Genomic DNA, 12,534 nt, shown 5'->3' on the forward strand with positions numbered 1-12,534 from the left:
TTTGTGAGAACCAGTTAAAGCCTTCAGTCCTAGTTTTGATTCACCTGCCTTTTTGCCTACCTGTGTATGACCATTGCCTGCCTGTCACCACGATTTTTGCCTTCTGCAAAGGCGAAATAGAACCTGTCGCGCTCTGCTTGTGAATCTACACCTTTTCCTCCCTGAGTATTCATTACAGATGATCAATACAGGCAAATGAATAGGCCTACCCTAAGACAAATAATTGATGGAAATGTATGAACAAGACTATGTATTTTGCCACTAAAATATATGATAAAATAACACATCCCCCCCCCCCCCCCTGCAGACCAGACAGGATCTGGTGGCTGTTGGGTAGGGAATTAGTATATATCTCAGGTATAAAAAGAAAACTCCCGGCTCCCTGTAAAAAACAATATTACTGAGCAATTAGTTGATTGTGTCATTATGATAAGAAATACAAATGTTTATTTTAGGATTCCATGATATCACTTAAGGTCCTTTCAGAATGTAAGCCATATTGAACATGTGATGTTTCAAACTTCCATAACACAATCATTACTGCCCTCCTGTGGCTAAGTTAACTAACTCTTCACATTCTCACTGGCACATATATTTAAACTATTATTTTGTGTCAAGACAATTTAAAATATATTAAATATAATATAATCCTACCTTTAGCCTTTGTATAGGTAAGTAGATACACCTATTTACCTTGATGTAGATAGCCAATTCTATATTTTTAATGTCTCTGAAGGATGTTGTTATATGACGACAATGACAAAGGAGTTAGCTAAAGTACATATATCTGACCAAGGTAAAACAAAGTGGTCAGTTTGCCAAAGGAAACTTTCTGTTGTCATAGAGACTGTTGAATCACACTTGTGTAGGTCTGCACTTGTGCACAAGACACACAGCTGCTATCAGAGTAGCCAGGAAAAGCCAGCGCAGGACCTCATACCAAACAGGCAACACTGCCCATGCCCTGAAAAACAAACAAAAAGTTATGATTGAAAATCGCTCTTTGAAAATGAAATTCCACATTACATACAGTAGTGGTCTAAAGATTTAATTCCCACAGCTGCATCCACAGTACAATTGTTAAGAGTTCACAGTACATCCTTTATTTGAAAACTGACACCTTCATCTATACCCAGTGGTGGAAAAAGTACCCAAATGGCATACTTGAGTAAAAGTATAGATACCTTAATACAAAGTTACTCAAGTAAAAGTCACCCAGTAAAATACTACTTGAGTAAAAGTCTGAAAGTATTTGGTTTTATATATACTTAAGTATCAAAGTAAATGTAATTGCTGAAATATACTTAACTATCAAAAGTAAAAATATAAATCATATCAAATTCCTTATATTAAGGAAAGCCAATGGCACCATTTTCTTGTTTTTAAAATGTAGTGATAGCCAGCGGCACACCAACTGGCAAGTGTCTTCACTGACATTTTCAACCTCTCCCTGTCCGACTCTGTAATACCAACATGTTTTAAGCAGACCACCACAGCCATTGTGCCCAAGAACACTAAGGTTACCTGCCTAAATGACTACCGACCCGTAGCACTCACGTCTGTAGCCATGAAGTGCTTTGAAAGGCTGGTCATGGCTCACAACACCATCATCCCAGAAACCTTAGACCCACTCCAATTTGCATACTGCCCCAACAGATCCACAGATGATGCAATCTCTATAGCCCTTTCCCACCTGGACAAAAGGAGCACCTATGTGAGAATGCTATTCATTGACTACAGCTCAGCGTTCAACACCATAGTGCCCTCAAAGCTCATCAATAAGCTAAGGACCCTGGGACTAAACACCTCCCTCTGCAAATGGATCCTGGACTTCCTGACGGGCCGCCACCAGGTTGCTTGGGTAGGTAACAACACATCTGCCACGCTGATCCTCAACACAGGTGCCACTCAGGGGTGAGTGCTCAGTCCCCTCCTGTACTCCCTGTTCACTCATGACTGCACGGCCAGGCACGACACCAACACCATTCAATTTGCCGATGACACAACAGTGGTAAGCCTAATCACTGACAACAACAAAACAGCCTATAGGGAGGAGGCCAGAGACCTGGCCGTGTGGTGCCACGACAACAACCTCTCCCTCAACGCGATCAAGACAAAGGAGGTGATTGTGGACTACAGGAAAAAGAGGACCGAGCACACCCCCATTCTCATCGACGGGGCTGCAGTGGAGCAGGTTGAGAGCTTCAAGTTCCTTGGTGTCCACATCACCAATAAACTAACATGGTCCAAGCACACCAAGACAGTCGTGAAGAGGGCACGACAAAACCTATTCCTCCTCAGGAGACTGAAAAGATTTGGCATGGGTACTCAGATCCTCAAAAGGTTTTACAGCTGCATCATCGAGAGCATCCTGACTGGTTGCATCACTGCCTGGTATGGCAACTGCTCGGGCCTCTGACCGCAAGGCACTACAGAGGGTAGACTCCTGAACATCTAGTCAAATGGCTACCCAAACTATTTGCAGTGCCCCCCCCCCCCCACTGCTACTCTCTGTTTTCATCTATGCATAGTCACTTTAAGAACTCCACCTAAACTCAGCAACAACAAAAAACATCCTCACTGTCAACTGTGTTTATTTTCAGCAAACTTAACATATGTTCATACAAATATTTACACAACAGGAATCAACAATTGAGACATAAACTGAACAAGTTTTCAGACATGTGACTAACAGAAATAGAACAATGTGTCCCTGAACAAAGGGAGGGTCAACATAAAAAGTAACAGTCAGTATTGCGTCTCCTCCTCATGGACTGCACCAGATTTTCCAGTTCTTGCTGTGAGATGTTACCCCACTCTTCCACCAAGGCACCTGCAAGTTCCCGGACATTTCTGGAGGGAATGGCCATCACCCCTGTTGAGACAAAACCGCGACTCGTCAGTGAGAGCACTTTTTGCCAGTCCTGTCTGGTCCAGCGACGGTGGGTTTGTGACGTTGTTGCCGGTGATGTCTGGTGAGGACTTGCCTTACAACAGGCCTACAAGCCTTTTCTCCAGCCTCTCTCAGCCTATTGCGGACAGTCTGAGCACTGATGGAGGGATTGTGCGTTCCTGGTGTAACTCGGGCAGTTGTTGTTATCCTGTACCTGTCCCGCAGGTGTGATATTCGGATGTACCAATCCTGTGCAGGTGTTGTTAGACGTGGTCTGTCACTGCGTGGACAATCAGCTGTCTGTCCTGTCTCCCTGTAGCGCTGTCTCAGGCGTCTCACAGTACGGACATTGCAATTTATTGCCCTGGCCACATCTGCAGTCCTCATGCCTCCTTGCAGCATGACTAAGGCACATTCACGCAGATGAGCAGGGACCCTGGGTATCTTTCTTTTGTTGTTTTTCAGAGTCAGTAGAAAGGCCTCTTTAGTGTCCTACATTTTCATAACTGTGACCTTAATTGCCTACCGTCAGTAAGCTGTTAGTGTCTTAATGACTGTTCCACGGGTGCATGTTCATTAATTGTTTATGGTTCATTGAAGAAGCATGGGAAACAGTGTTTAAACCCTTTACAATGAAGATCTGTTATTTGGATTTTTACGAATTATCTTTGAAGGACAGGATCCTGAAAAAGGGGCGTTTCTTTATTTGCTGAGTTTAAATGTACAGTCATGGCCAAAAGTTTTGAGAATGACACAAATATTAATTTTCACCAAGTCTGCTGCCTCAGTTTGTATGATGTCAATTTGCATATACTCCAGAATGTTATGATGAGTGATCAGATGAATTGCAATTCATTGCAAAGTCCCTCTTTGCCATGCAAATGAACTGAATCCCCCAAAAACATTTCCACTGCATTTCCGCCCTGCCACAAAAGGACCAGCTGACATCATGTCTGTAACGAAAGTCGTCGGGCGAAGGAGAGGAGGACCAAAGTGCAGCGTGGTACGTATCCATAATACTTTTAATCAAAAATGAATACACGAACAAAAACAACAAAACGACCAGTTCTGACAGGTGCAACAAACACTAACCAGAAAATAACCACCCACAAACACAAGTGGGAAAACAGGCTACCTAAGTATGGCTCTCAATCAGAGACAACGATAGACAGCTGCCTCTGATTGAGAACCATAACAGGCCAAACACATAGAAACAGAAACCCACCCACATCACACCCTGACCAAACTAAAAATAGAAACATACAAAGCAATCTACGGTAAGGGCATCACAATGTCAGTGATTCTCTCATTAACACAGGTGTGAGTGTTGAAGAGGACAAGGCTGGAGATCACTCTGTCATGCTGATTGAGTTCAAATAACAGACTGGAAGCTTCAAAAGGAGGGTGGTGCTTGGAATCATTGTTCTTCCTCTGTCAACCATGGTTACCTGCAAGGAAACACGTGCTGTCATCATTGCTTTGCGCCAAAAGGGCTTCACAGGCAAGGATATTGCTGCCAGTAAGATTGCACCTAAATCAACCATTTATCGGATCATCAAGAACTTCAAGGAGAGCGGTTCAATTGTTGTGAAGAAGGCTTCAGAGCGCCCAAGAAAGTCCAGCAAGCGCCAGGACCTTATCCTAAAGTTGATTCAGCTGCGGGAATGGGGCACCACCAGTACAGAGCTTGCTCAGGAATGGCAGCAGGCAGGTGTGAGTGCATCTGCACTGCACAGTTAGGTGAAGACTTTGAGGATGGCCTGGTGTCAAGAAGGGCAGCAAAGAAGCCACTTCTCTCCAGGAAAAACATCAGGAACAGACTGATATTCTGCAAAAGGTACAGGGATTGGACTGCTGAGGACTGGGGTAAAGTCATTTTCTCTGATGAATCACCTTTCCGATTGTTTGGGGCATCTGGAAAAAAGCTTGTCCGGAGAAGAAAAGGTGAGCGCTACCATCAGTCCTGTGTCATGCCAACAGTAAAGGATCCTGAGACCATTCATGTGTGGGGTTGCTTCTCAGCCAAGGGAGTGGGCTCACTCACAATTTTGCCAAAGAACACAGCCATGAATAAAGAATGGTACCAACACATCATCCGAGAGCAACTTCTCCCAACCATCCAGGAACAGTTTGGTAACGAACAATGCCTTTTCCAGCATGATGGAGCACCTAAGTGGCTCAGGGAACAAAACATCAATATTTTGGGTCCATGGCCAGGAAAATCCCCAGACCACTTAATCCCATTGAGAACTTGTGGTCAATCCTCAAGAGGCGGGTGGATAAACAAAACTCGAGTGTTGCTTTAGCAGTTTGCTTAGGGTCATTGTCCTGCTGGAATCAAATCAAATCTCTGGAAGACAAACAGGTTTCCCTCAAGAATTTCCCTGTATTTAGCGCCATCCATCATCCCTTCAATTCTGACCAGTTTCCCAGTCCCTGCTGATGAAAAACATCCCCACAGCATGATGCTGCCACCACCATGCTTCACTGTGGGGATGYTGTTCTCGGGGTGATAAGAGGTGTTGGATTTGTGCCAGACATAGCGTTTTCTTTGATGGCCAAAAAGCTCAGTTTTAGTCTCATCTGACCAGAGTACCTTCTTCCATATGTTTGGGGAGTCTCCCACATGCCTTTGCAACTCCTTCAGGGTTATCTTGGTCTCTTTGTTGCCTCTCTGATTAATGTCCTCCTTGCCTGGTCTGTGAGTTTTGGTGGGCAGCCCTCTCTTGGCAGGTTTGCTGTGGTGCCATATTCTTTCCATTTTTTAATAATGGATTTAATGGTGCTCCATGGGATGTTCAAAGTTTCTGATATTTTTTTATAACCCAACCCTGATCTGTACTTCTCCACAACTTTGTCCCTGACCTGTTTGGAGAGCTCCTTGGTCTTCATGGTGCCACTTGCTTGGTGGCGCACCTTGCTTAGTGGTTTTGCAGATTCTGGGGCCTTTCAGAACAGGTGTATATATACTGAGATCGTGTATATATACTGAGACTTTATTTAACTAAATATGTGACTTCTGAAGGTAATTGGTTGCACCAGATCTTATTTAGGGGCTTCATAGCAAAGGGGGTGAATACATATGATGAATGAACACGATGTACCTGTAATGAACACGATGGGAGACAGAGAGCTGGTTTCAAGCGCAGGGCGCAGCAGGTGTTTATTTGTAAAGGACCTCAGGAGGAGGCAGGTAGCAGGGTCCAGGGGCAGGCAGAAGGTGAGACACAGGGAATCCAAAAGGGCAGCAGTACAGGCAGGGAAAAGGCTAATAACGTCATCCGGGAGATCAGACAAGAGGTTGATAACAGGAAATCCGATAGGCTAAAATACAGGCAGGGAATAGGCAAAAACTATCATACACGGGAAGAGTAACTCACAGGGGAAAAACAGCACTCCGAAAGAAGTGTGTCACAAAACTAACAATACCTCACAGTGATGGGGTGCAAAGAACTGAACTAAATAGTGTGTGATAATGACATACAGGTGTGTGAACAGGTGATTAGAATTCAGGTGATTGGGATCTGGAGAGTGAGATACGTTCAGGGGATCTATGTGTTTGAGAGTGTGAGTTGGAAAGTGGGCTGGAAAGTGAGCTGCGTTCAGGGGATCTATGTGTTTGAGAGTGTGAGTGTAAATGAGCTGGAAAGTGAGCTGCGTTCAGGGATCTATGTGTTGAGGTGTGAGTTGGAAAGTGGCTGGAAAGTGAGCTGCGTTCAGGGGATCTATGTGTTTGAGGGTGTGAGTTGGAAAGTGGGCTGGAAAGTGAGCTGCGTTCAGGGGATCTATGTGTTTGAGGGTGTGAGTTGGAAGCAGATGGGTTTCTTTGAAAAACACATTTTTGTGCAATTTCTAGCTAGCTACTATTTGAAACTGTGACATGTGTCAGCCTGTTTTCACTGTCTGTCCTCGTGCATTTGTTATTTATGCGTGCCTTCAAAATAAATGTCCCACAAGCGGTGGGAGTTAAATCATTACTCAAAGAGAGTATTCATTGGGATTTTAATTTGAATAACAAATATGTTTTTTTCAAAACTTTACTATCGCAAATTCTTTATGTGATCTGAGCATGATTCCACAGGCCGTATTGAATCAGTTCGCAGGCTGCATACGGCCCCCGGGTCGGTCTTTGCCCAGGCCTGGTCTACACCTATGCAACCTTTCACAGCACTGTGCCTCTCTGGAAACATTCACTACACTGCAGTCAAACAACGTACCACATTTGACCACTGCAAGGGGAAGTCTAACTGCACATGACATGTTAGTTTTAATGTTACATGAACAAGTACAGTGAAATGCCTTTCTTGCTAGCTTTAACCTCAATGCAGTAATCAATAACAATGTAATACTAAAAATAACAAGGTCTAACAAAAACACACAAGATATAAAAATAAGAACACGATAAAGTAAGCATACTATATACAGGGTCAGTTCCAGTACCATATGTACAATGTGCAGGGCTCCTGGATCGATAGAGGTAGATACCAGTATGTATAGGGGTAAGGTGACTAGGCATCAGGGTATATGATAAACAGAGTAGCAGCAGCGTATATGATGATTGTATGTAAGTGGGTGTGTTTCGAGTCAGTATAAATGTATGTGCATATTATGTGTTTGAGCAAATGATGGAGTGAGTGTTTTGTATATGTGTTGGAGTATAAGTGTGCGTGGTGTATAGGGCCCTGTGAGTGTGCATAGTTAACACAGACAAGCATAGCCACACCCCTGAAGTACTGGCCAACTTACAGACATATCACCCGTTATTCTGGACCAATGATTGTCTGCTCTGGAACAATGATTGTATGAATGGACAAAGCTATCGATCACGTGACACCATTCATTCCTACAGTACTTTCGGAAAGTATTCAGACCCCTTGAATTCTTCCACATTTTGTTACAGCCCTATTCTAAAATGGATTCAATTGTCAATCTACACACACTACCTCATAATGGCAAAGCAAAAACAGGTTTTTAGAAATGCTTCAGTTTAGGGATTGTGCCAGGTTTCTTCCAGACGTGACATTTGGCCAGAGAATCTTGTTTCTCATGGTCCGAGAGTCCTTTAGGTGCCTTTTGGTAAACTCCAAGCGGGCTGTCATGTGCCTTTTACTGAGGAGTGGCTTCCGTCTGGCCATTCTACCATAAAGGCCTGATTGGTGGAGTGCTGCAGAGATGGTTGTCTTTCTGGAAGGTTCTACCATCTCCACAGAGGAATACATTTGCCAAATGTCTAAAAACCTGTTTTCGCTTTGTCATTATGGGATATGGTGTGTAGATTGATGGGGGAAATGTTTTATTTAATCCATTTTAGAAAAATGCTGTAACGTAACAAAATGTGGAATAGAGAATGGGTCTGAATACTTTCCAAATGCACTGTGAAGACAATAGTGCATTGATGCCATATTAAGTCAGTTAAGATGGCGTTTAATGGAGACATGCACAGTTTGAGCTACTCAACGACATACATCTGGTGTATTAGAAGCAGTTATTGGTACCATGACTGTCTTCCAATTAATATTTTTTATTACAGAACGATTGACCACGAAGATTGCCATTTTTCCATTTACCATAATGGAGGGGGTACTGTTTTCTGCTAACAATGCCTGCAGTACCGCGGTCAGCCTTGAACTTCCATGGCTTCAGTGAGAGGGGGCAGTCATTTTCAAATGCTCTGGACCCAGGAACCTGTCTTCACCTAGCAACCAAACATGGTGGATGTCTCCAAGTGTCTAGATAACCTTTCATCTTTTTCAGCAATGGTAGACTATACAATAACTCCACATAGTTCAGTTGCCAACTTTACATGAGCTTGTAGCCTTTTTTGAGGTGAAGTATAGTGTCCATTTATCAGGTTGTTTAGCTAGCTTCATTCAGCACCAAATTATGTAGACACGCTGAAATGTACAGAGCTTACCCCAGGCTTACCTCCACAACATGTTTAGGCAATGCACATACACAAAATATGAAATTGGCTCAATGCAACGAATGAAGCTAGGCAAAGCAGCGAGGCCTATGTTGACCCTATCCATCAACAGCCAACAGCCAATTTCTGTACTAAATGAAATATTACCACTACCTTTTTAAAACCATGTCTATTTTTATTTCCATAATTAAAAGCATGAGCTGGCGTACACCCAGAGAAAATGATTTAGTGTAGAGGTGCTGACTAACGGCGAACAAACTGTAAGCTATAATAATAAGCACTCTATATATATAAACGTCCAGTAATTTATTGGGTAAAACAGAAACTCTTTTATTTATATATCTTTTTTTGTTGTTCTATTTTACCCCCTTTACCCCCAATGGGCTCGGGAGACAAAGGTCAAGTCATGCTTCCTCTGAAACATGACCAGCCAAACTGCGTTTCTTAACACCCACCCGCTTAACCCGGAAGCCAGCCGCACCAATGTGTTGGAGGAAACACCGTTCAACTGACGACCAAGGTCAGCCTGCAGGCGCCCGGCCGTCCCAAGGAGTCACTAGAGCGCAATGAGCCAAGTAAAGCCACCCCGGCCAAACCCTCCCCTGACCCAGATGACTCTGGGCCAATTATGCGCCGCCCGATCACAGTCGGTTGTGATACAGCCCGGGATCGAACCCAGGTCTGTAGTGGCGCTTCTAGCACTGCGATGCAGTGCCTTAGACCGCTACGCCACTCGAGAGGTCCTTATTTTTATATCTTTATTTCCCAAACACAATTCAACCCAATCACAATCACTTTTTGGTCGTTTAATAATTTTAAGCACATTTTAACAGGCTCAACACCTAACAAACACTTCCCATTGGCTCAACGATTGGCTCAATTTACCCCATGGCCATTGGTTCAACTTACCCCAAGGCAAACATTTTGACTATATTAGCTGACACAGGACACAGCTACAACGTTGCCCTTTCATTCTAGGTTTAGGACCTCATATTGATGCTTATAGAGACCCAAACTGATGTTTAGAACAATCTTAGAAGTATCTACTTTGGTTTATGATACAAGCATCATGAAACCTCTAACACAATAAATTCATTTAATTTGGTAAAAATCTATTTTTTGAACCCAACTTGATTACCACTTTTTCCATGTGGTTTCTTCCTTCACAAACTCCATGAAATGATGACCTCTTTCTAAATATTTGGTCAAATGGTACATTTTCTGTATGGTTTCCTAAAAACAAGGGTGGCTTAACTTACCCATTTACCACCCCTTACCCCACTTTCCCCTACATAGTAGTAGTCTTCAGATCTCATTTTTACAGCAGCATACACAGTTCAGTTTTTAAGAGTGCACAGTACATCCTGTACTTGAAAATGGACAACTAAAACATATGCAACCTCTTAACAGCGCTACTGCACTGTGCCTCTTTATGCAAACCTTTGATACACTGCCACCAAACAACAGACATATACATAACATGCTGACAGATTGATCACATCAAAGGAAGTCTAGCTGCACTGCTTCTTCAAGACATGTCACATTATGTTACTGGGTAACAGGATCTGGTGGAAATAGATAAACATAGAGGTAACACAGAGGTTACACAAAGGTTACACAGAGGTTACATAGAGGTTAAACAGAGGTTACATAGAGGTTACATAGAGGTTACACACAGGTTACATAGAGGTGACACGGTCCTGACCTCCTGTAATGCCAATCCTGGTGTGTTTGATTGATTGTTGAGGACAGGTTGCTGTTGGTTCCAGGTTGATAGGGTTCTTCTGTCAGATGGCCAGTAGAACGCAGAGGTGTGGCTGTGCTTGTCTTCAGTCTGTCACTACAGTCATAGCTTCTCTGGCCTGGTGGTGTTGAAAAGTACATATGCATGGATTGGAAATAGTTATTATACTTTACTTTAAACTTTATTTGTCATGAGAAGCTACATGTTTAGGATAACTTGGGTGTCTACTTAGTATGTCGTTTTGCTGATGTGTTTTAGTTTTAGTTTTGCTGATGTGATTTGTTCCTACTTAATCAACCACATTCAAAAGTATTTTCTTAGCACTTACCCTCCATAGCAAAACTATAGATGCAGTCCTCCTCAGAGGGCTTCAGAACCTGCAGCGAAACCATCCCACTATGCTGGCTGCTCACATCGTTGCTGGCACTGCAGTAGTACTGGCTGTCTTCTTCCACAATGCCACAGTGTAGGTGCAGGTCTGCTGAGCTCTGAAACGGGATGTCCTGGGGTTGGGTGGATTGGTACCAGGTGTACTGGACACTTGTGCCCTGTGCACTAGCACAGTGCACTGTCACAGGCTGGCCCCAGCAAGTGTCTCCCATTGAACTCAGGGGCCATACCATGGGTTTGGACACTACCACTGGGAGAGAGAGATAGAGAGAGGTTATTTGGATAATGCAAAAGAAAAGGGGAAGGGGTAACTTTGTCAGTAAAAGTAAAGAGCAAAAATAATCTTACCAAATGTCACAATTAGATTGATGGAAGTCATGATATCAGCATAGATTTTATCAATCCCAACCCAGTACACTCCAGTATCCTCTAACTTGAGATCTGTCATGATGATGACCAACCCCCTTCGCTGTGCATCTATGATCTGAGACCTATGTCTGGGCTCTCTGTTGGTGAGGTGATCGGAGTCCATTAGAATATCACAGGTCGACCTAGACTCCCCACGACACCAGTACTTCTTACTGAAGAGGTACTGGTTTGTTTGGTACTGGCAGACCAGACTGAATCCACTCCCGACATTGGCCTGTATTACTGTTTTGTCACACTGAAGCTGGATACTTGCTGGGAAAAGAAACACAACAAATAGTTAGATAAATCATCATTGTTGGTCAACAGCCCTTTCAGACCTACAGAATGTCTTTTAAAATATGTTCTGCAGGTTGAAAATAACATGATGTATACTGGATAGTATTCTGTATGCAGTAAATGGTCATCATCAGTGGTGTAAGAAAATGTACTGTGCAGGTACATATCTACTTCATATACAGTATATACAGTACCAGTCAAAAGTTTGGACACAACTCCTCATTCAACGGTTTTTCTTTATTTTTTCTATTTTATTTTAAAATATATTTTAGATTTTAGATTCTTCAAAGTAGCCACCATTTGCCTTGATGACAGCTTTGCACACTCTTGGCATTCTCTCAACCAGCTTCACCTGGAATGCTTTTCCAATAGTCTTGAAGGAGTTCCCACTTATGCTGAGCACTTGTTGGCTGCTTTTCCTTCACTCTGCAGTCCAACTCATCACAAACCATCTCAATTGGGTTGAGGTCGGGTGATTGTGGATGCCAGGTCATCTGATGCAGCACTCCATCACTATCCTTCTTGGTCAAATAGCCCTTACACAGCCTGGAGGTGTATTGGGTCATTGTCCTGTTGAAAAACAAATGATAGTCCCATTAAGCGCAAACCAGATGGGATGGCGTATCATTGCAGAATGCTGTGGTAGTCATGCTGGTTAAGTGTGCCTTGAATTGTAAATAAATCACAGACAGTGTCACCAGCAAAGCACCCCCACACCATCACAACTTTGTGAGTTCGCTGCTACAGGACAGCTGTTGTTGACGTTAGACTACTACCGTTACGTCGGTAAGTTAGCACCTCGCTCTGACGTTGAACTGTCCGTGTGAAATGTTTTAGGATAATGTTATTTACCGACGTCCACCGACCTAAACACATGAA

General features: G+C 43.2%; 1 protein-coding gene across 1 annotated transcript; it reads right to left on the reverse strand.

The window, feature by feature from the left end:
- Nucleotides 1-465: 465 nt before the first annotated feature.
- Nucleotides 466-12,534, reverse strand: LOC111976411 (uncharacterized). The gene is made up of 5 exons (XM_024005239.3): nucleotides 12,008-12,534; nucleotides 11,299-11,631; nucleotides 10,889-11,200; nucleotides 10,522-10,678; nucleotides 466-964 (listed from the first exon to the last, which is right to left on the reverse strand). Exons 1-5 carry the CDS (start codon nucleotides 12,219-12,221, stop codon nucleotides 856-858), a joined length of 1,125 nt encoding a protein of 374 aa, XP_023861007.2. The 5' UTR covers nucleotides 12,222-12,534; the 3' UTR covers nucleotides 466-855.

This window comes from Salvelinus sp. IW2-2015, linkage group LG17 (assembly GCF_002910315.2).
Source record: "Salvelinus sp. IW2-2015 linkage group LG17, ASM291031v2, whole genome shotgun sequence".
In the NCBI taxonomy this organism is placed as follows: Eukaryota; Metazoa; Chordata; class Actinopteri; order Salmoniformes; family Salmonidae; genus Salvelinus; species Salvelinus sp. IW2-2015.